Source organism: Artemia franciscana, chromosome 15 (assembly GCF_032884065.1).
Source record: "Artemia franciscana chromosome 15, ASM3288406v1, whole genome shotgun sequence".
Taxonomy (NCBI): domain Eukaryota; kingdom Metazoa; phylum Arthropoda; class Branchiopoda; order Anostraca; family Artemiidae; genus Artemia; species Artemia franciscana.
Window position 1 is genome coordinate 42,045,176 of NC_088877.1, and position 25,504 is coordinate 42,070,679.

General features: G+C 36.1%; 1 protein-coding gene across 1 annotated transcript in view; it reads left to right on the forward strand.

Annotated features, from left to right (window-relative positions):
* LOC136036495 (advillin-like) overlaps nucleotides 1–25,504 on the forward strand; it is a gene marked incomplete in the record, with an annotated part of 128,196 nt that overhangs the window by 87,331 nt on the left and 15,361 nt on the right. The window contains 1 exon segment of the mRNA XM_065718766.1: nucleotides 14,553–14,806. Coding sequence (XP_065574838.1) covers nucleotides 14,553–14,806 — 254 coding nt within the window.

The following is a 25,504-nucleotide window of genomic DNA, read 5'->3' on the forward strand; positions in this document are numbered from 1 at the left end:
ATCAGTTTGAAATTTACTAGCGTCCGTGGGCGAAGCGAACCCACTGTAAAAAAAAAAAAAAGTAAGACGGTCTCCTAAAATTTGAGTCTAGAAAGGGCCGAAAACTGTTTTATTCGTAACGACTTGAAAACTAACCCGTAAATTCCTGGGCCAAGGGAACCTTTACCTTCACAGACCCTCAAAACTGGCGCCAATTTTTTTTTTTTTATATTAGCTTGAGATGTTTACCTGCAATCAATTTGGTCAAGGGGACACCAATTTTCAAAAAAAAAAAAAAAAAAAAAAAAACAACACAATAATGATCTGCCTAAAAACGAAATTCTCGAAAGGGTCATAAAACATTTTCGGAACCGCTTAAAACCGCAAGTCGTAATGGGTCCAGACAGTTTTGCTTGTAGGGGAACTCGGACTTGGCTCCATAAACGTTGTTGTTCCGTATCTGTTTGAAACTTGTAGCCGTATGTTCAAGGGCCAAGAGGAACCAAAGGTAAAAAATAAGTTTACGAGCATTGTCTCTCCAGAATAGGCCTGGAAATGACCGAATTTTTTTCTGGTTAGCTAGTTCTTTGAACCAAGAAGATCGCAACACACAAGATTCACCAAAAAAAAACAATCTTTCTGGCAGATGAGAACCCTAATTTGCAAAAACAATGCAGAATAGGATCACTAACTTCCCAAAAATAGGCCGAAGGACTTCCTTTCGATTGGCGTGAAATTATTGTCTGAAATTCCTTTAGCCAACGAGACTCAATTCAAAAAAAAAAAAAAAAGTTAGTAAAAATGTCAATACGATTGTTACCTTTCAACGTTGCAACGTTTAATGTCGCGTTCTTCATGTCATTAAATAATTATTGTCTGAAATTCCTTTAGCCAACGAGACTAAAAATGTCAATACGATTGTTACCTTTCAACGTTGCAACGTTTAATGTCGCGTTCTTCATGTCATTAAATAATTAAGTTTGTTATGATCTCAAGATAAGTACCAGTGCAGGTCAAAGACTAATTGCTTCTTCTCAAAGCTAAACGAAGCTCTTAAGCCAATTTAGAACCAGGCAGTAAGAAGTCCGCGGCTTGAGAGCTCCGGTTGAATGGAGTCTTAGTGCAAATCTGGGTCCATCTTTGTCCAGTGGCGGTTCTGGCCTATCTTGCACCCGAGGCAAAATCTTGGTTTGTACCCCCTCCTGTCACCCAAAAATCTTCAAAGTAAATTTTAACAAAATTTTCATTTATTAGCAAAAGTTTAATACAAAGCATAACAAAACACTTCAAAATTGATTAAACCCGTTTTGCTTGCTTTTATTTTCAAACAATGGCTATGAAAATATGGGATTAATGAAAATTCCGGTTCTAGTTCAACTGTGCCCTCTACTTTATTTTATAAAAATAAAATTTCAAAATTTACAAAATAATATTAACCGTTAGATAATTTATTTGAAATTTTGCGACTTACAATTTTTTCTTCCGCAGCATTAAAACGCACACTTTTAGACATCTGCCTCCCCTTGCCAGTAAAAAGACCCAGGCTCCCCCTTTTTAATATTTGATGCTCAAAAATACGTCACTAAACATAATTTCATAAAAAATCAATTGAAGCAATTTAGTAAATTCAAGCATTAATGTGAATTTTCAGGAATAGATGAGTCAAATGCAACATTACTTCTCTGGAACTGAGAAGCTCAATATATAATTTTTTAAATCGATTGGGTATTTCAGAATTTTCGACCGATAGCAACTTCGTAGTTTGGTGCCACAAAACGTCATTAAACGCTACTTTCCCAGGACACAGTCTTTTCGGTCCTTGAAAAAGGGCACTAGAACTTTTAATTTCTGTTTGCATGAGCCATCTCACGATCTTTTTGGGTAATGGGCTCAATGCGATTACCCCTGAAGAGAGAAAAATTTGCATCTTCGACCTTTCTACCCGCGAAAAAAAATTGCAAAATTTTACATTTGGTAGAAAAAAGCTTGAAACCTCTATTGTAAGGTTCTCTGATACGCTGAATCTAATGTGGTGATTTTCTTTAAAATCAGTTGTATTTTTGAGGGCGTTTCCTTCCTTTTTCTTAAAACAGGCAAATTTTCTCAAACCCGTAGCTTTTGATGGGTAACATTTAACTTAAAATTTTACACATTTGGAATCAGCATAAAAAGCCAGCTCAGTTAATTTAGAAATTATTATCGAAAATCATATAGTAAAGAACAAGCCACAGGGAATCAGGCAGCAGAGTCGCTCAGTCATGACATCATAGCCCAGAGAAGCAACTTTTACAAAGACACGTGCGCTATCGTCTCTTGTCAAAAGATGTGTGCGAAATATCACCTTATATTTTGAATATTATATTATATTTATATTATACTAGCTGTTGGGGTGGCGCTTCGCGCCACCCCATTGTCTGTGCATATAAATAGATTGTCAGGTTTATCGACTCTTGACCATGCAGCATATAATGGTCCATGGGAAAACAATCCGTATTCAGATCTATACCTAATGATTCTAATGATTGCCCTTGAGCTTTGTTGATGGTGATTGCTAATCGACGATTCCCTGCGTCGCCGTCGTCATTTATATATCCCCCTGTGCCCCCGGCGTCCCCTTTGTAGTTGTGTCCCTGTGTCCCGGTCGTCATTTATATTCCCTATATCCCGGTCTTCATTTGTGTCCCGGTGTCCCAGTCTGTGATTTCTCTTTGAGGGTCCCGGGCGTCATTTATATTCCTTGTGTCCCGGTGTCCGGTCGTCATTTGTGTCCCGGTGTCCTGGTCTGTATATACATTCGTTTTTGAATTGATCTTTTTTTTAGGTTTTAGTTTTTTACCTTTTTTTTAGTTTTTTTTAGTTATACCTCATGATTCTAATGATTGCCCTTGAACTTTGTTGATGGTAATTGCTAATCGAACATTCCCTGTGTCTCCGTCGTCATTTATATATCCCCCTGTGCCCCCCGGTGTCCCCGTTGCAGTTGTGTCCCTGTGTCCCGGTCGTCATTTGTATCCCGGTGTTCCGGTCTGTATATACATTCGTTTTTGAAATGGTATATGATGAAATAAATTTTTGTATTTTTCCCCTTTTTTTCTTTTTAGTTTTTTTTGGTTTTTAATTTTTTTTTAGTTTTTTTTCTTTTTTCTTTTTAGTTTTCTTATTTTTTTTTTTTAGTTTTGTTTTTCTCCTTTATTTTTCATTTTTTTTCCTTTTTTTATTTTTTTTTCCTTTTTTAGTTTTTTTTAGTTTTTTAGCTTTTTTAGTTTTTTTGTTAGTTTTTAGTTTTTTTTCTTAGTTTATTTGTGTCCCGGTGCTTTGTTGATAGTGATTGCTAATCGAACATTCCTTGTGTCCCGGTCGCTTTCTCTTTGAGTGTCCCGGTCGTCATTTATATTCCCTATGTGCCGGTGTCCCGGTCGTCATTTGTGTCCCGATGTCCCGATCTGTAATTTCGTCAGTCGAAAACATGACGTCAGTAGACACACAGACATGACGTCACTCGACAGACACACACACACACAGACAACTTATTTTTATATATATAGATTTATTATATTTGAATATTATTTTTGATAGTATATTATATACTATATCTTATATTATATTTGAAGCTACTTTTTTTTGTCAATAACTGCCTTTTTCTTTAATATTGTTTTCGTTAATTGCGAAACGCAACAGATTTCCATTCATTTGAGCCCTTGAATGTCTTTCTAAGATGTTTCTGTGCCCCACTGGTCGTGACAGAAAAAAGGAAATAAAAAAAGAGACACTACTCTGTGTCACAGGTGAAAAAGTGATTCTGCTTAAGGGAGGACTGCCATTATCCAAAATGAGGTTTTTGGCTCTTGATCATGCCAATGGTACGCTTTTCATTTTGATCTAACACCATTTCCTAGAATTTGGAGCTATTTTTCGTAATTCCCACAGATTTTTTTTTTGTAATGATCTTTTATCATTAAGGTTAATCAAAATGATAATCTCTCCTGAATTAGCTTCAAATGATGATTCTTCCTTATTTGATAGTTTTTGTTTTTATTTAAAAGACGCTTTTAAATTTTGGCTAAAATAGACAAGAGCTCGTTTTTTACTAAATTGTCTCTAAGGGAGTGACTAAGATGAATTTTCTTGAAAATTTCAAATTCAAGGTGGAAATTTACTGGTGGAGAGAACCAAATAGAGTAGATAAATATATCGTTGCGTAAAGCATAAAACCGGGAAAGCTGTTGTGGTTATAGTACTGTTGAAAAACCTCGTATTTCATAACAGTAGGAGTTCAAGTAATTCCATGAACTCATACTGAAAAATTACATTTAATTGGAAAAACTTAGGAATTGTAGTCCCGGTCGAAAGTAGAGAATCGGGAGGTCGGTGCCTGTTCAAGGTTCAAGGCTCTTTTAATATGACCAATATATACAAAATATTAGGTAACTCAAGGCTGAGAGTATAGCTCGAATGCAATTGAGCTACCTTTAAGCAACGCTAAATATGCATAAAAATTAAAAATAAATAGTTCTCTTAACCAATCTTGGCAGAAATAAATAAAAGACAAATCCCGTGCCGTACGATACCACTTCCATCCTCCGCGCACCATTTTGAGACACAATTAAATTTACAACTTAAAACCAAGTAAGTCATAAGACATCTGGAGGCCTCATGGGCGAACCCCGGAGACCAACCCAGTACTTAAGAAATAATAAACATCCTTTAAAAAAAAAAAAAAAAAAAAAAAAAAAAAGTCATATTATTTAGATTTATAACTTTCAATCAGCATTCTTTTCAACTTCCGTCTTATAGCATCTATGCTTACATTAAAATCAATCTCATTTTTCAATCTTTCCCAATATAGAGGAATCAAATACCTCAGGCAAAAACGCGACCTCTCTAACTACCTTAGGAGTCCGCATATTATATTTACCACGGGTTTCAACTTGTGAAGATGAAGGAGAAGAAATAAGACCCATCGATGCAAAATATCTGGGGAGCTTTTCTCGTTCAAGCTTAATCTTAAACATAACACTTAAAAATTGGATACTTTGCCGAGCAGGAAGAATATTATGAAATGAAAAAAGGGTCTCTGTTGTGGATTTTAAGGGGAAATTTGATGGCGATGGCAGAAAAGGCTGAAGGATACGAACTGCTTTATTTTGGATAATCTGTAAAGGGGTAACATTACTTTTAAAAGTGTTCAAAAAAATAATAGATGCATAATCAAAATGGGATTGCACAAGGGAAAAGTAAAGGGATTTAAGAGCGCAATATGGAAGAAGGTTTTTCAGTCTGCACATTATACCAACTCCACGGGCAGACTTTGCTCTAACCTGATTAATTTGTTCTTTCCATGACAAATTCTCATCAAACACAATTCCCAAATATCTTATCGATACAACCCTTTCAATAACAGACTCAGGTTCATTCACAGAAAGGGAAACTGATTCTATATCTGGAAACTTGTGACCCGTTCTGCTGTAAACAATAAACTTCGTCTTCTTTCTGTTCAGAAGTAGTCTATTATCAGAGAGCCAAGTAGACAATCTATTATATGTGGATGTTAAATTGACCACTAGCTCTTAACGAGATTTACCAGAAACGGTTGCTGCAGTGTCGTCAGCAAACTGAGTGTCTATAGAAGAAACTCCAGTAGCTGAGCACAAATCATTAATGTAAACTAGGAAAAGCAGGGGTCCTAATACGGATCCCTGTGGAACACCAACCTTATCTGACTGCTGTAAAGAATCAGATCTAACATCATTATATATAAGTATCTGCTGCCTCCCATGACGATACGATTCAAGTAACCTAAGGCAATTACCACGAATACCAGCATTCGAAAGCTTATACAAAAGAATTTGATGAGAAATGGAATCAAAAGCTTTCTGTATGTCTAAAAATATAGTTGCAGGCGTTTCGCCACGGTCAAGACAATCACTAATATGTTGGACAATAATAGCCATAGGATGATCACTGCAGTGCCCTTTTCTAAATCCAAACTGAAGTTTAGAAATGTAATCAAATTTCTCAAAAAAAGAATAAATTCTGCTATATAGTGCTCGCTCTACAACCTTCGAAAAAGCAGAGAGTATCGATATAGGACGATAATTAGCAGGAAGCCTCGGGTCATCACCTTTATGTAGGGCCACAATTCTTGCTGATTTAAATGTTGAAGGATAGACACCAGTTACAAATATAAGATTAATAATGTGGTATAACACCGGTGATATAACTGGGAATATTTCTTTGACCAAAATAGTCGAAGATCCATCAAGGGCTTCAGATGAACCGTTCTTCATTTTAGATATGATGTGTTTTAGTTCAATTTCAGTGACCGGGGAGAGAAACATGCTTTTATCAGAGGGAGGGGGCATGTGATCTTTAAATAAATCATTATTATTATTATTTGGAGAAACATGAGATGCATTAGCTGTTTTTTCACCGATGCTTACAAAATGAGCATTGAGCAAGTTCACTATTTCCTGCTTATCGGAAGAAAAAGTACCATCATCACGTAACATTTCATTCGGAAATGAAGATTTCTGAGACCTTCCCAACAGAGAGTTAATAAGTCTCAAAGTGTGTTTTTGATCCCCACGAGCTTTTACAAATGATTTTTCAAAATATCTAGCTTTTGCTTTCCGAATTAACTGTGTCAGGACATTTTTATACTTTTTAAACTCCTCTCTATTTTTAGTAGATGGGAATGACATAGATATTTTAAATAGCTTATTTTTTATTGAAATAGAGTGTTGAAGCCCGCGTGAGATCCATGGTTTTTTAGGGAGTGTATAATTTTTTATTTTAATGCGCCTCAATGGACATGCTTCATCCAAGCACTCACGGAAATATTTTAAAAACAGAGCCGTAGAAATCTCAGGGCATTCACATTCTAGAATTGCAGTCCATTCATTTAAATACAAAAGGTTCCTCAATTTATCCATTCCTTCTTTTTTATCAATTTTTCGAGTTTGTTTAAATTCCGAAAATTTTGGTCTGTGATTAATTCCAACATTGGCAACTACCACACAATGGTCAGAAACATCTGTAAATATAATATGCGAAAGAGTAACGGGGATAGTAGAAAAAATATTATCAATGAGAGTAGCCGTATCTTCCGTAACCCGGGTCGCAGATCTGCATGATGGTAAAAGTGATTTTGATAGGTTTATGCACAGAAACTCAAGCGATTTTTCATGCAAATGATTAGAAATTCCCGGTCTATTTGTCTGAGCTAACAATAAATTAATATTAATATTACCCATTACCAGAACTTGCTCAGAATTCAAATTAGTCACATCTTCAATGAAGCATTCATAAATTCGCAAAAACTTGTAACGAAGCCGACGGTGATCGATAAACAACACAAACAAGAACTTTCCTATTATCAATCACACACTCAATGCAAAGGCTCTCAAAAGTCATCTCTTGGTCATGCTTAGATAATTGTTTCCTCACAACAAATGGAATATCATCCCGAACAAAAACTCCACCTTCGCCACCCTGTCTATTTTCCCTATTATTAGATATAAATTTTAATCCATCACAATTCATGAATTCTGCATTTTCATTACTTAAAAACGTTTCACATAGGCCTAAGATACTTACCCTGTGGTTACAAAGTAACTACAAAACAAACTCGTGGCTACTAGCCAAACCTCTGCAGTTAAAAAGTGCTGATCTTAAGTTCCCACCAATTACAGGTGTTCCTAAATCCCCTTCAAATAAAAAATCAGTAGCAGGAAGGCTAGCTAAATGATCATCATAAACACCTTTAGCAAAAGGGGAAAAATCATAATAAATATTTTGTAGATCAAGCTGATCACCGAGGCGGCTCCCCAATCTTCCCCCAGACTCCCCACCACTCACGTGGTATATATAAATTTCATCTTTACGTTATGTCCCAGGCAGGCACGACGGAAAAATGGAAATGCCATCGCACCACTAATCAGAAAAATCGGGTAAAAAAGTGGCAGAGAACAAACAAGACCTCGAAACCTGATTTTTTTCACTAGACCTACTAACACTAGAAAACTAAAAAAAAGATTGTACGGAAAAAACGAGGTTGTAAAACCCAACATGTACACAACACTGTGACAGAAGTGGCAAGAAAATCAATCAAAATTCCTATCACAATACTAATAATAATCACAAAGGGACAGCAAAAACTAGCCCATCACTCTTTCCCAGGGTGACGAGGCCGTGGATTTGGATTCAAGCCAAAGCTTTGAGCCCTTCTGTTTAACACGCGTAAACTTTGCGGAATCTGATTCACGTAAGTCCTTTGCTTTCGCAAGAAGTTCATTTCGAGTGGCGTTTAGCTTGCGGGGAAGATCGGTGCACACACGAATGACGCTCCCCTTTAATATACGAACTGAGTTGAGAATCCTCTGAATGTTCTGTTCGTTTACAACCGAGATAAATACAGGTGCCGTACGAGGCCTTCGATTAGTAACGTTAACGTGGCCTGACAGACGAGACGGAGCTTTGGAACCACCGAGCATGCGGTAGCACTTCGTAATCTGAAGGGGGTCGCTTATCTCCATTGTAACAGATAAAAAAAATTTCACATTTTCTTCAACTGTTTGAGACGGCCGCTCAGTAGGCATGCCATGAATTAACAAATTCAATTTGCGGTCCTTGACATCACTTTCCAATACCTGATTCTCCAGTTGATCACACCTTAATTTTTGATCCTCCAACTCCTTTTCCAGTTGCCCAATTTTTATATCTCGATCGGAGACATCCTTTTTTAGCGTAGCTATTTCCCCCATAAGGGACTGAATGGACTTGTTGATGTCTTTTTGAGAACGGATTACAGCATCAAGTTTTTCCGTTAAAATCTTCACTGCTTCATTAAAGTTCTTTTGTGATACTGCCATAATGATTGCAATAAAGCCACTTCCTTATTGATTTATTGCAGTATGTAATCAATCACAGGTAAACAGTAAATCTCCAGGCGAGCCAAAACCGGTTTGCTATTTCACTTTGCAATACGACCTAGATTGAATAAAATCCAGTCAAACCAGTCCAATTAGTTTTATCCTTTTTAGACTATAAATGGTCTTCACACCACGAACTCGAAAGAATTGACTTTTGGTCAACATGCGAAAATGTTTTTTGTTGTATATGTGCTACTGAAAAAATTAGGAATTTAATCCATCTTTAAGATTTTATATCGGATTTGTGATACATTGACCGACTTTTTTTTATCAAATCGTAAATTGAAAATTGAAAAAGAATTTTATCGTTTAGATAGCTGGCTATGAATTTTCTTACGATTTTTTTGATGAATCTTGATTTTTACAGGCTGCATTAGTCTAATTAGTTTTACCTTAATTGATTTCAAGAAGTAGGATGTCATTTGAGCTGCCAATCACCTTGTTTCTCTCTTATGTATGGGGTTTGTTTTTGTTCCGATGCAACTTAGTAAAGAACGAACTCTAGCCCATACTCACCGAAAATTTAAAACTCAAAAACGAAAAAAACAAAAAAGATTTGTCACATGAGGAAAAATCGTCTTTTGAGACTGATTCAAGGTTCTTGGCTTTCAAGTTACTTCGGCTAATCTTAATAGTAAAAGTTTTTGTAAAAGTAAATATAGGGGAATTCAAAAAAATTGCCTGAAACCCTCGAAAAGGCTGTTGGAGCAGAATTAAAACTGCACCATTTGAACCACTATAGCCGAAATATAGGCAGAAGTGTCAATTGGTGGTGGAGGGGGGGAGGTAGGCTGGTCATTCTCCCTAGATTTCTTCCCTATTAAAAAGAAAAGCATTTTCTTTTTAATACCTTTTTTGTTTTTTTCGAAAAATCTAAAAGCAACAAATTGTCTCTTCTGCCAGATTTTGAAAAATACATTTTGTGTCCCTTTATTTTCGTGAGTTGGTGGCTCTGGAAGTAAGATGAACCGCTGATTTTAGTAAAATCAATAAAAATGTTCGTATGTAAGCTATTGCACGAAACTCGTGTAGAATACCTAAAAAAAGAAAACTGATTCTTGGGGTCATTTCAAAACTACAAAGGAGTTGCTTGGATGTATATACACTCCCATTATTTTTTTCAGTAGTCCCTTTTTTAATGTTAAAGAACATTAAACATAAAATTAAACGGAAATACAAAATAATAAAAAGACGTGGAAAAAGTACAAAACTAAAGAGAAAATACAGCAAACAAACAAAACCTGATGATTTTGTTGTAGAAAAGGACCGTGAAATCGGACAGAGAAAGATGGACTCTCTTCCTGTTGAAGATGAATACGTACAAACGTCGTCTTCCATTTTAACACTATTAGTGGACCAGTTTCAAAGTTCTTTAAGTTATATCCTTGCACAAGAAAAGCTTCTTTTACATTTGCTGGATAAGCTGAAAGATAAAGTAAAAAATATTGAGGATCCAAGTGTCAGACAGATGGCGGAGTTGACGAATAAAATGAGAAATGACTGTGCTGATATGGAAGAATTGATTAAAAAGTTTGAAAACTTGAAAATCCCCTGAAATAAGTTGAAAACTGGCAAAGAGGAAAGAAGGCTACTGAATTTAAACATTAATAATTTAATGTTAGCTAACGCTGTTGCAGTTTATGTTTTTTGTGCGCGTTTTGGTATTTTATTTTTTCCGCCGTTGTGCGATATAAAAGGAAAATTTAAAATTTTCGTTGTGCGATATAAAAGGAAAATTTGTAATCATGACGCAAGGATTCAGCTTTATCTGCCGAATTATACTTTTTAGATTGAAAGATACACTAAAAATTGTACAATTATATAATACATTATAAACACAATGATAAAAACACATTATGATACACAATTATATAAACTTGGTATTACTTTTTAGATTGAAAGATACACTAAAAATTGTTGAAGGAAGGACTTTTTTTTATCTCTAAGAAAAAGTCTTAATAACATCAAAATTCTGTGCAGGGAATCGGTAAATCTGAAACTATCAAGTCCAACGATATGACTATCTTGTCCTTTCAGAACAAGATACTGGTGTATGTTTGTTGTTTTGCTGTAGGCTTGTGCTGTTATGCTGCTAGGGTTGTGAAGTTATACTCTAAGCTTCTGAAGCTATGCTATAGGCTTGTTGCGAAATCATGTTTCAGAGCGAGTACTATAAGACGAGATTCTATAAATTAAGGTTACGCATCTGATCTTGTTCTAGAAGAATTATTAATATGGATAATTGAATTTATGAGCACATTAGAGGAGGATAGGGTTAATGTAAAATGAAGAACTTCTATGAATGTGTAAATGTTTTAGGATTTTTGAAGTTGTTTTAGAATGTTATAATGTTTCCTTTCGAATGGGCCTACCTGTAGACTTGACTTAAGTGTCCTTTAAGAACACCATTTGCTAGATCTGTCATATTGGGTCGGTAAGTATCGTGCAGACGAACCAGAGCGATTGCAGCCCCATTCAAGTCCTCTTGGTTCGGAAAAAACTGATCATGACGAAAATCTAGTACTTGATCAAACACTCCTGAAACAGTTAAAGGGGGTTACAAAAAAAAATTTGAACTAATTTCGAAGTTAAAGAGGTTCTGAACCGCATTTTTTTTTCGAAAAAACAGTACAACCGTCAATTGCAAGAAAAATGTAAGACGTTATGGAAAAAAAAAACAAAAAAACAAAGACATTTTTGGTATTTATGAAATAAAAGACAGGCATTTGTCTGACTCCTCCCAATCCCAGGGTACTCCCCTTATGATGCCTTATGCCTTGTGAGCGAGACTGAATTGCTGACTGTTGACGTGCAACACTGGTTCTCTTTTTTGTGGCTATTTTTGGTGTTAGCTTTGTGATTATCGCTGGATAATAAACTAAGGGCTTGGATAGTAAAAATGCTTACCATTTTTAAACAGAATATTAGAAAAATATGACTTTAACAAAACCGTATGAATAGGCTAGTTAAATTTGAATTCTGTCAAAGATCAAGAATATATTTTCTATCGGGCTGTAGCTCTGAAAATTAAAACACTGAATAGATAAAAAGAAGATTATCTAGTAAAAATTAAAAAAGCATAGGGAATAGGCTTAGACAGTGATGCCATTTGCCTTCTGTATGTAGGATTTGGCAAACCCAAATTGGTTCTGGTCGTCGAGTGCTACAATATTCGGCCTACTTGACCTTTTCATTTTGACAAAGTTGCCTAAAATTTGCGAACAACAATTTTGCACGATTAAGAAGGCTTTTACGACTACTTGCTAGATACCGTTTTTTTTAAGATGTTACGTCCATGAAAATCATGTAGCGATCATCAGTAAAAAACAAAAAACAAAAATCGAAACAGAGAATTAATTGCTGATTTCTAATTCAATTTCGGCGGCTCTATCGGCGATTGCTTGTACTGACTGCCACCAAAACTGTGCCGTATCTATCTATCTATATATATAAAAAACGTAGTGTCTGTCCGTCTGTCTGTCCGTCTGTTGCACTATCTTCTATAAAAAAAGGGATAACACCAGAGAAACGCAAAGTGAGGCTTGCAGCTCAAAGAGAAAGGGCAAGATTAGCAATATCCACTTTACGTCAACGAATGCGCGTTGAGGAACCACCAGAGCAACGCGAAACCAGACTTTCAGTTTAAAGAGAAAGTAAAAAAAGAAGGCGTGTCAAGGATTCGCCAGAGAAATGCGAAACCAGGCTTGCAGTTGACAGAGATAGTAAAAGAAGAAGGCGTGTCGAGGAACCACCAGAGCAACGCAAAACCAGACTTGCTGCTGAAAGAGAAAGTAAAAAAAGAAGGCATGTTAATGTATTACGAAAGTACTGTGTGTATAATCACCTGGCATTCAAGTACTGCCCATCCGATGATTATAGCTTGAATCGAGATGTTCAAATCGGAACTATGTCTGAAATTTGTCCCTATTTCAAGACCTTGAAATTTAATGGCGAAACAATGGAAATGTGTTGCGCCTCAGGAAAAGTCAAGCTTCCCAACTGGCTTAAACCTTAAAAAAGAAAACCAAAAGTCTTAAGATTATTAGAAATTATTGTTATAAATTGGATTTGCTTTAATAATCAAATATCTTTGAAAAAACTGAAATGTGAAAAGACAGCAAATTGTCTGCGGTTAGAATTCAAGGGGCAATGAGAATCCATATATAGAAGCCTGTCGCGGGCCGCTAGATGGGGTCAGGCGGCAACGCCGCCTGGCCCCAGCTAGTAATGGTATAAAAACGTTGTTGTGTGATCTCTTTTTCTATTTAATTTGTTCCTTTGCTCCTTCTTTTCTGTACTAACTCGTTTTATATGTTGCTTCGTTTTGTTCCTGCTTCTGTTGCTGTTTTTGCTCCTAATTTCATAGTTTCAATCGGCTTTGACGGGGTTATGATATCATATCACTTGTTAGCTATTATGTCGTGAAAAGTACTTTTGATAATTCAGTGTGCTGTTTATTAAAACTCCTGAACACTTTTTATTTTTGCTACTTTTGGAGTTCGCATATTTGCATATTTTGTAATCTTTTCAAAATTCATCTGCAAGGCAGTATCCAGGGAGGGGGGGGGGGTCAATGATTTGACCTCCCCCCCCAAAGAAAAAAAATTGTCTGAATCGTAGAAACGCAACAAGTTTTTGCATCCCCCCCCCCCCGAAAAAAATATCTTGCACAGATGAATCATTTTTGTCATTTTGAATGTCTTGAATCTATCATGTATCATCCTGAATGTTTATAACCTTAATGGTAGCCTCAAAAGACAGCCAAAAATATTGTTTCTATGAAAAAGATATTATATTACTCAGTCAATCACTTTCGACTCTTAAAAAAGAAACAAGAACTTTCATTTTCAAATCGAAGAAGTACCCTCTTAAGTTAATACCACATCTTCTGTACAAAGTGACCGAAAAAAATTCATAGCACTTCGTCTTCTTCTTCAGTTTGTTTGGGTTATTATGAAGACGCTGTTGCATTAAACCCTGGAATAAACACTGGAATTAAACCCTGGACCAAGCAGCGGAAACTTATTTACAAACTTTTTAATACAAGGATTTTACTTCAGTATTTAGTACTTTGTATACTTTATTTTCTCTGTTTTCTCTTTGAACAAACTTTAATTAAAAATTTGGCCACACTGTTTATGCTTATAGCCCGTTCAGACGTGTGGGAAAAGCTCAAAAACCGATCGGCACCATGAGTAAACCGACCAGTTTTCCCCATTGTAACGATTGGTTTTGGGGCTAGGAATTTCTTCTAGTTTCCCTGTGGTATCGATAAGTTTTCATGCGTCCTCGATCAAAAATGAGCAAGTATTTTTGAAATTAGAAATCATGTCAACTGTTAAGCATGCAAAAGTTTGAAATTTGGTGGTTCTTATCCAGAGCAATCAGTTTTTATCCAGCACAAGTAATCCTTTGTATAAAAATAACACAAAAACGGAAGACACTTGGCAAGAAATACTTTTGGCTTTGAGACTTGGCGCGTACAAATGCAAGTTTTCTATATTTTTTTTTTTAAGGAAAAACTTTATCCGTATTGTTTGAACACTTTCCCTTGTACCGATTTGTTTTCCCATACGTGTGAACGGACCATTAGTATGGCTGTATTTATCTTAATTCGTATTGAATCACTGGGTAATTTTATAGATGGCAGAGGAATTGCAAAAGTTATGGATACCCATTTTGATGCTTCAAGCCTACATGAACAGCCCAAGTTGGCAGCTGAAAGCCAGATGGTAGATGACGCTAGTGGAGAAAAGATCATATACAGGATTGAGGACTTTGAATTGGCCAAAATACCCGATAATCATTACGGGATGTTCTTTAGTGGAGACACTTATGTTATTCATTACAAATACCTTATTAATGGAAGAGAAAATCATATAATTTATTTCTGGATCGTAAGTAACGTTTTCTTGTTTTGTTAAGGATGTCGTTTTTTAAGCAGAGAAAGTTATCATGTTAATTACAAATGCTTAGCTAATGGAAAAAATCCTATAGTTTACTTATTGATCGTAACTAACGTGCTCCATTTTTTCAAAGAGATGTTTTTAAGTTTTTTTTTTTTTTTAAGTGGAACTTTTTTTAAAATAAAGAGATTTTTCGTGTTCATTCGAATTTCCAGCTGAAGAAAAAAAAAACATGTATTTTATTTATTGATTGTAAGCAGGGTTTTCTTATTTATCGAGGAAACCTTTTTTTGTGTGTTTTAGTAAAGGTGAAGTTATTATATTCGTCTCAAATAATTAGTTAGGGGAGAAAAATTTAATAATTTATTTATTGATCAGTTTCCGAAGAAGGCACTTCGCAATTAACTTTCTAAAGTTGAATGTATTTTAAGTGGAGACACTCACCATGTTCATCACAAATACCATTCAATGACTATTGAATGGTATTGGATTGTATTCAATGATATTGAATGGTACTATTCAATAAGAATTTTAATTGATATGCCATTGGACATGAATAAAAATCCATTATAAATAAAAATGGAAGTTGCAAAAACAATATGATCGTAAGTAATGTTTTCTAGTTTCTTAAATAAGGCGCTTTTAATTAAAGTTTTCAATTTGATCGTTTTTTTATGCAAAAACGATCATAAGTAGAAATATGATAGAAAGATGGGTAAGGGTTGTGTTCCACAACATTAACAATAGGTGAAGGTTAAATCCGAACCAATTCTTTGTGTATAGTCCTTCAGCCACCTAGGCTAGAAACGCACATGCAATAAAGACGTCGATTTCCATACAGGTGCATTAAATAAACCTAGACCCAACTCCTCTTCATAATATTGTTGGCTTCTTGTTAATTAAACGAAACACACTCAAGAATTACGCTTAGGATAGATCTCAGGAACCTGCTTTTATAGTCACAAAGACTAGTGACGGGTTATAGAATACATCGATTTTCATAGTTTGGGCTATATATTTGCACATTAGGGGGGGGGGGGGGTTTAGGTTAGTATCGTAGGTTAGATTAGGGACGCTGTCCAAATACTTTACCCCCCCCCCCTGATGTGCAAATACATATTCCAAATTATATTATTATATAAATTAAAGGTTATGTTTTATTAGGATTAACCTTACTTCTGTGTTTCACTTAATTAACAAGTACTTAATTCTATTTTACCATGATTGAATTTATTCAGACCTGATTTTCCCTAACTATACACGTGCAATATATACCCTGACCTTCCCCTCATAAGAATTTTATTATATTAGGTTTAATCTTGTTCAGGAACGTTTTATTTTACTGCATAAAAAGCTTATATGGATGCCCTTATGCCGTGGCGAAAAGTTTAAAAATTAAGCACTAGGTCGCCAAAATGCTTCATCAGCTTCTAAAAGCTGAGTTTTTCTAAATGCTAAGTTTTTCTCTAATTTCTAGGTTTTTCTAAGTCCGATTCTTCCTCTATATTTGTTAAATCTCTAAGAGCTTCTGAACACGTAATATTTTCAAATTATTTGCCAACTCAGTCACATCTTACGTCATTGAATTGACCTGCCTTGACATAAGGTTAGTAATGCCCAACTACCAATTAATTGCTTGAATTTTCGTTAATATTGTGTCAACCATATCAAACAGTTCCTGGTAACGAACTGAAGTAAGGAGCAACCCGGCTCAATAGTAACCGAAACTCTGAAAAACGTTATTTTGATATCAGTAGTTACATCAAAAGAATTGCATTTTAATGCTGATTGACCCATCAAAAGTTACGAGCTCTTTGGTAGTTGCCCAACTACCCATTAATTGCTTGAATTTTCGTTAATATTGTATCAACCATATCAAACAGTTCGTGGTAACGAACTGTAGTAAGGAGCGACCCAGCTCAATAGTAACCGAAACTCGGAAAAACGGAATTTTGATATCAGTAGTTACATCAAAAGAATTGCATTTTAATGCTGATTTTAAATCAAGTTTAATCTTACCCATCAAATTTACAAGCCTGAGAAAATTTGCCTTGTTTTAGAAAATAGAGGGAAACACCCCTTAAAGGTCATAGAATATTAAAGAAAACCATACTATCAGATTCAGCATATCAGAGAACCCTACAGTTGAAGTTTCAAGCTCCTTATTATTTATTTATTTAAGAATTAACGACGCTTCTTGACTACTAAGGTCCCTGCGTCGGCCCTGCAGTGCATTCCTGCAGCGTGATTCGATCTCTGGCTCCCGTATTACCAAGCTAAGGTCACATCCACTGCGCCACCACAGGACAGTTTTCAAGCTCCTATTATATCGGATTAACGACGCTTCTTGACTACTAAGATCCCTTCGTCGGCCCTGCAGTGCATTCCTGCAGCATGATTCGATCTCTGGGTCCTGTATTACCATTTCAAGCTCCTATCTATAAAAATGTGGGATTTTGTATTTTTTGCCACAAGACAGATCACGGATGCGTGTTTATTTGTATGTTTTTTTATTGTTCCCCTATGCGTGATCATATTGACCCAGTTATCCTAGAATGTCACAAGAGGGCTCATTCTAACGGAAATTAAAAGTTCTAGTGCCCTTTTTAAGTGACCAAAAAATTTTGTCCCACGCTCATTTTTCCCAAAATCATCCTACAAAATTCTGAGATAGCCATTTTATTCAGCATAGTCAAAAAACCTAAAAACTATGTTTGGGGACGACTTACTCCCCCACAATCCCCGTGGGAGGGACTGCTAGTTACAAATTTTGACTAGTGTTTACATATAGTAATGGTTATTGGGAATTGTACAGACGTTTTCACAGAGATTTTTTTTTGGCTGGGGGAGGGGTTGAAGGAGGGGGGTATGTGGGGGAACTTTCCGTGAAGGAGTTTGTTATGGGGGAAGAGAATTTCCATGAAGGGGGTGCAGGATTTTAAGTTTCTTTAACTGACAGTAAGTAGCAGCATTAAAACTTAAAACAAACAGAAATTATTACCCATATGGGGGGTTCACCTCCTCCTAATACCTTGCTCTTTAATCTAAAGTAATTTTATTAATTTCAACTATTTAATCTACGGATTTTGTGATTCAGGAGTCATTCTTAAGGAATTGGGACAAACTTCAAGCTTTAGTGTAAAGAGCGAGGTATTGACGAGGGGGCGAACCCCCCTCATATAGGTAATAAAAACATACGAATTTAGAAGTTCGTTACGTAAGTTAATTCGTAAGTTGCGTATATTTTTACTAATAAAAACGTTCGTAAAATTAAAAGTTCTAGTCGCCTTTTTAAGTAAACAAAAAATTGGAGGGTAACTAGGCTTACTCTCCCTCTCCTTTTTTCTCAAAATCGTCCGATCGAAACTATGAGACAGCCATTCAGCCAAAAAATAAATTAAAATGCAATTTTTCTTTAATTATTCAGGTGCGGAGAGCCGCACCTCATCAAAACATGTATTAATTCAAAAACGTTCAGAAATTAAATAAAAAACCAATGAAGTTTTTTTTAACCTTAAGTAAGGAGCGACATTAAAACTTAAAACGAACAGAAATTACTCAGTATATGAAAGAAGCTGTTCCCTCCTCTACGTCCCTCTCTCTACGCTAAAGCTTGACTCTTTCTCAAATCTACTTTTTAAAACGGTAAAAAACTTTAACGAAAAGAGCGGGGCATTGAGGAAGGAACAGCCCCTTTCATATACGGAGTAATTTCTGTTCGTTTTAAGTTTTAATGTCGCTCCATACTTTCAGTTAAAAAAACTTGTTTTTTATTTAATCTTTTATTTAAAAACAGATAATCAAAGGGTCTTCGATTATCAGATGCTTTCGATCACCGTTTTTTTTTGTCTGTCATGTCTTCCTCAACTGCTGAAACACGAAGCTTCGTCAGAAACTATCTTACATCTACTAAGGGGCTCTTACTACGGCAATTGTTTTCAAGAACACTATGAAAATTTCCAATTATTTTTAAGTATTTATTTTTACAGGAGTTAGACTAACGCTGCAACCATGATTACATATTACCCACAGAAAAAGTCTTTGATTTTTGTTAACTGAATACGGTAAAGAACGAACCCCAGCTGTGACTGACGTCATCATATAGTTTAACTATAATGTCATTTATGTTTGTAACTTACGATTATGTTTTTCGTGTATACGAAAATGCAGTTTTTTTTTGTCAAAAAATTTATTTTACTTTAAATAATGTGTTTTTTTAATTATAAAAGGTACTGAGCATACCAATTTCCTTACAATAAGCCCTTAAACAGCTCTTTATGATGTTCCAGTGCCCCGCTAACAGTGGAAAAAAGGGAAAAATAGGACACAAGTTTCCTGTTTAGGGTTTTTAGCCATGATGATTCCAGTGGTGAGCTTTTTGAATCGATCCAATTTTTAATGGTTTCAGGCTATTTTAGGAAATTCCCTGAAATTTGTTTGCGAAGTAATACTTTACTATTAAGACTAATTTTGATAATAATTATCAATCCTGAATCAGCTTGCAAGGACAATTTTTTCTCTATTGCCAGTTTTTTTTAAGTGTTTATCCTTTACTAGGTTCTAGCTACCTAGAACCGGGTAGTCATGAACAGTTTATCTCGGAAACAAAATAATTGGAATTTTCTTTTTTTTTTCTTTTTTTCCCTAGTACTAATTTAGCGCTGGGACATCGTAGAGAGCTGTTTAAAATGAATTGAAAGCTAATACTAATATTTGTATTTTTTTTTTTTTTTTAGAATGTGGTCTTTACAAACAACATCATATGTTAAAATAATGTTAAAATATGTTATGACTGCAGAATGCGATTTTACTGTCATTTCTGGAATGGGAAGTCTCAAAACCATAAAACTTTTGTCACTAAAATCTACGTGGTTGAAAACTGTAAACTGGGGTTCAAAATCCCCCCCTTGAATACTCCTCTTCCCAGTCCCATTTGCAAATGTGAAATCCAGATGTTTTCCAAAGAAATTGCCTACGGATTGTTCTGGGTACCTGGCTGACTGACCGTATTTCAAACAGTATGCTGTACAAAAAATGTGATTCAATCCCACTTTCTAGGGCTATAATGAAAGAAAGGTTAAGATGGCTAGGCCGTGTTCTGGCGATGAAGGATGACAGATTGCCAAATATTGTCCTTTTTGGTCAACCGTCTGGGGCTACATTGAAAGCGGGTCGTCCTCGTCTTGGTTGGGAGGATGTCATAAATAAAGATTTAAAGGAAATGGGAACTTCCTGGGAGGGTGTAAAGAGGGAGGCCTTGAATAGATTAGGTTGGAGGAGGAGCGTGCGTAGCTGTATTGGCCTCGGGTGGCTTGGTGCTGCACTGAGTTTTTAGCAGTAGTAGTAGTATTAGTAGCATATATATATATATATATATATATATATATATATATATATATATATATATATATATATATATATATATATATATATATATATATATATATATATATATATATATATAAAAGTTAAATAATCAAACAGTTCATGGTACCGAACTGTAAGCAAGGAGCAACCCGCCCAATTGCTATGGAAACTCTACGAAATATATTTTGATACCAATAAATTTATCAAAAGAATCACCTTATTATGCTGATTTCAAATATATAAGTTTCCTTAAGTTTAGTCGTATTCATCAAAGGCTTTAGTCGGAGAAAATTAACCAAATTTTGGAAAAGGGGGGTAAACCCCCAAAAGTCATAATCTTAATGAAACTCACGCCAACAAATTCAGTGTATTAGAGAACCCTATTTTAGAGGTTTTTAAGCTCCTATCTGAAAAAATGTGGAATTTCGTATTTTACGCCAGAAGAAAGATCACAGATGCGTGTTTATTTGTTTGTTTTTCCCCCTAGGGGTGATCATATCAACTGGGTGGCTCTAGAATATCGGAAAGGGCTCACTTAGACGGAAATTAAAAGTTCTAGTTCTCTTTTCAAGTGACCAAAGAGATTGGACGGCAACTAGCCCCCCTTTTTTATGGTACATGGTACCTACCAAGTGACATTATAGCGATGGCAAATTCTGTCGGTCTGTCGGTCCCGTTTTGCTAGTTTAGGCACTTCCAGTTAAGCTAGGACGATGAAATTTTGCAGGCGTATTAGAAACCAGACCAGATTAGAAAATTGTCTTTCCCCCGATTCGACCATCTGGGGAGGGGGGAGTGGGAGGACGGTTAAATCGGAAAAAATAGAAAAAATGAGATACTTTTAACTTAAGAACGGGTAATTGGATCTTAATGAAATTTGATATTTAGAAGGATGTCGTGTCTCGGAGCTCTTGTTATGAATCCCGACCAGATCTGTTGACATAGGGGGGAGTTGGGAGGGGGGGTCTAAAATCTTGGAAAACGCTTAGAGTGGAGGAATCGGGATAAAACCTGGTGGGGAAAATAAGCAGAATTCCTATATACGTGATTGATTTAACTGGACCGGATCCGCTCTATTTGGGGGAGTTGGGGGGGGGGGGGTAATTCTGAAAAATAAAAAAAATGAGGTATTTTAAACTTACGAAGGAATGATCAGATCTTAATGAAATGTCTTATTTTGAAGGACCTCGTAGCTCAGATCTCTTATCTTAAATCCCGACCGGATCCAGAGTCATTGGGGGGAGTTGGGAGGGGGAACCGGAAATCTTGGAAAACACTTAAAGCGGAGAGATCAGGATGAAACTTGGTGGGAAGAATAAAAACAAGTCCAAGATACGTGACTGACATACTCAGACCGGGCCACTCTATTTGGCGGAGTTTTTCGGGGGGAGTAATTCGGAAAAATTAGAAAAAATGAGGTATTTGTAACTTACGAACAGGTGATCAGATCTTAATGAGATTTGATATTTAGAAGGATCTTGTGCTTTAAAATTCTTATTTTAAATCACGACATTGGGGAGAGTTGCAGGGGGAAACCGGAATTTTTGGAAAACGTGAAAATTGGGGTATCTTTATCTTACGAATGGGTGATCGGATCTGAATGAAACTTGAAATTTAGAAGGATCTTATGTCTCAGATGCTCCATTCCGGGGACATGGGGTGGTTGGAGGGGGGAAACAGAAATCTTGGTAAACGCTTAGAATGGAGAGATTGGGATGAAACTTGATGGGATGAATAAGCACAAGTTATAGATGCGTGGTTGACATAATTGGAACGGATCTGTTCTCTTTGGAGGAGCTAGGGGGTGTTGTTTTGGAAAAATTAGAAAAATTGAGGTATTTTTAACTTACGAAGTAGTGATCGGATCTTAATGAATTTCGATATTTAGAAGAACCTCATGACTCAGAGCTCTTATTTTAAATCCCGACTGACATTAAGCCTCTGATTTTCCTTTTAAATCAATCTATTGATTCTTAGAATTTTGCTAGAGCTTATACCATATGAGCTCTTGGCTCTTGTTTTTTTTTCTCAGAATTGTTCGATCAAAATTTTGAGATATCCATTTTGTTCAGCATAGTTGAAAGGCTGAATAACTACGCCTTTGGAGATATCATGACCCCCTGAGGTCCCTGGGAAAAGGTCTTGAAGTTACAAAATTTGCCCACTGTTTACGTAAAGTATTTGTTATTGGTAAGTATGCATACATTTTTAGGGTTGGGGGAGGGAGGGGAGTCCTGATGGTGGGATTTTCCACGGGTTTAATTCTTCATTGGGAAGGAAGTTTCCAGAGGGGAAGAATTTTTCAGAGGAAATTTTACACTGGGGGATCTGTGGGAGGAGGGATTGTTCCGTGGAGATGTTACCAGATTTCCTGTCATTATTTAAAAAGCGATTAGAAACTAAAAAAAAGGTTTTTTCAACTGAAAATAAGGAGCAACATTAAAACTTAAAACGAACAAAAATCATTACGTATATGAGCAGGGTTGCTCCTCCTCAACGACTCGCTCTTACAGCTAGAGTTTGAATTCTGTCCCAATTCCTTCAGAACGACTCCTGAAACACTAAGCTCGTTAAATTAAAAGAATGAGAAGCTTTTTTTAAAAGTTCTAAAATACTTAGCGTAAAGAGTGAGGTGTTGAGGAAGAGCAATCCCCCTCATATTCGTAATAATTTATGTTCGTCGTAAGTTTTAATGTTGCTCCTTACTTTCAGTTGAAAAAGCTTGTCTTTATGGCACTTGGTATTAACCAAGCGATATATAGCAATTGCAAATTCTGTCGGTCTGTCTGTCGGTCCGGTTTGCTACTTTAGGCACTTACAGGTAAGCTAGGACGATGAAATTTGGCAGGCGTATTTTTTGGGAGGGGGTTAATTCTGAAAAATTAGAAAAAATGAGGTATTTTTAACTTACGAACGGGTGATCGGATCTCAATGAAATTTGATATTTAGAAGGATATCGTGTCTCAAAGCTCTTATTTTAAGTCCCGATCGGATCTGATGACATTGGGGGGAGTTTGGGGTGGGGGAACCTAAAATCATGGAAAACTCTTAGATTGGAGGGATCGGGATGAAACTTGGTGGGAAGTCTTAGATACGTACTTAAAGTGGAGAGATCAGGATGAAACTGGATGGGAAGAATAAAAACCTGTCTAAAATACGTGACTGACATAACTGGACCGGATCTGCTCTCTTTGGTGGAGTTGGGGGGGGGGAGTAATTTGGAAAAATGAGGTATTTGTAACTTACGAAAGGGTGACCAGATCTTAATGGAATTTGATATTTAGAAGTATCTTGGGCATTAAAGCTCTAATTTTAAATTCCGACCAGATCCTATGACATTGGGGAGACTTGGAGGGGGAAACCGGAATTCTTGGAAAACGTGAAAATCGGGGTATTTTTATCTGGCGAATAGGTGATGGGATCTTAATGAAATTTGATATTTAGAAGGAATTCATGTCTCAGAGCTCTTATTTCAAATCCCAACCAGATCTTTTGACATTGAGGGGAGTTGGAGGGGGATATCTTGGAAAACAGTTGGAGTGGAGGAATCGGGATGAAGCTTGGTGGATAGAATGAGGAAATGTCCTTGATACGTGATTGACGTAACCGTACCGGATTCGCTCTCTTTGGGGGAGTTGGAGGGAGGGGTTCAGTGGTTTGGCGAGTTTGGTGCTTCTGGACGTGCTAGGACGATGAAAATTGGTAGGCATGTCAGGGAGTTGTACAGATTGACTTGATGAAGTAGTTTTCCCAGATTCGTCCATCTTGGGGGTAAAAGGGAGTGGAAAAATTAGAAAAAATTAGGTATTTATAACTTATGAGTGGGTTATCGGATCATAATGAATTCTGATATTTAGAAGGACATCGTGACTCAGAGCTCTTATTTTAAATCCTGACCGGCATTAAGCCTCTGATTTTCCTTTAAATCAATCTATTGATTCTTAGAATTTTGTCAGAGCTCATACCAAATGAGCTCTTGCTCTTAGCTCTTCTTTCCTCGTCACAACTGCCATATGAGCTCTTAGCTCTTGTTTTTATTTAATTCAAAATAGAGCCCCCCTGATAGTGGTTTGGGCCATGAAAGTGGTTGCCTACCTCTTTTTAGTCTCACATCAACGCTATTGCTCTTTTCTCTCGCTGTGTTATTTAAATGCGATATATTTGCCTTTTCTTTTTGGGATGAAGGCTTCTTATATAAATAGACCTTGGAATGAAAAATGTTACTATAGCATCTCAAATTATTTTGGATCTATTTATGTAATCGAATATCAACACTTTGTTTTTAAATATCAAAGTTTTTTTTTCAATTGGAATTAAGGAACAACATTAAAACTTAAAACGAACAGAAATTATTCCATATATGAGGAAGGATACCCCTTCCTGAATACTTCGCTATTCAAGCTATAGTTGTTAGTAATTTAATAAGCATCTCATCCTAGTTGAACAGCCCATATTTTTCAGGCGTCGGTCTTGAAATATAGGGACAAAATGTCAAACTTTAGCTCAGAGAGCGAGGCATTGAACAGGGGGTGCCCCCCCTCATATACCGAATAGTTTCTACTTGTTTTAAGTTTAATATTGCTCCTTGCTTTCAATCGAAAAACTTGTCTTTTTTATTTAATATCTGATCGTTTGTCAAATAATACCGGGAAATCCGCGTGAAAATCGCGGAACGCGATTCCCGCCATCTCCTTTATGAAAATCCCCTCCCAAAAAATCCTCCATGGAAAGTCCTCTCGAAAAAATCTCCCCCGGAAAATTCTTCTCGGACAATTCCATCCTTACTGAAAATTCCCCCGGAAAATTTTTTGCGCACAATTCCGTTAGGAAAATTCTCCTGGGCCTACTATTGATAAAAGATTTGCTTTCCATTTAATTTCTTATTATTTTTCAAATTAAGCCAGAAATACCTATAAATCTTTCAATGGAAAATTTCTCCCGTGGAAAATTCCACCACGGAGTATTTATCCCGTGAAAAATCGACCCCTTCCCCTCTCACGGATATTTCGTTAGGTTTTTTAAACTGAAAAATTGGAATAAAACAAATTCCCCCCCTAGGTTTTAGAAAGCCCTCTTTCGTATCTTCTTGACTATATTGAAAACACTTTTCCCCCATCCCTAAATTTTTGTGAATTGTTGCCCCTGATCTTATCACAGACCTTTTAAAAGAAAAACAAGATTCATATATTGGACCTCTAGAATTGCCCGTCAACCCTTGAAAAGAGTTATACGTTCTTAAAATTATTTAGTAATTCTTGAAAATTAAAATGTGAGCACAATTACGCTACGACTTATGATGTTAGGCTCCTGTGGAGTTACGAG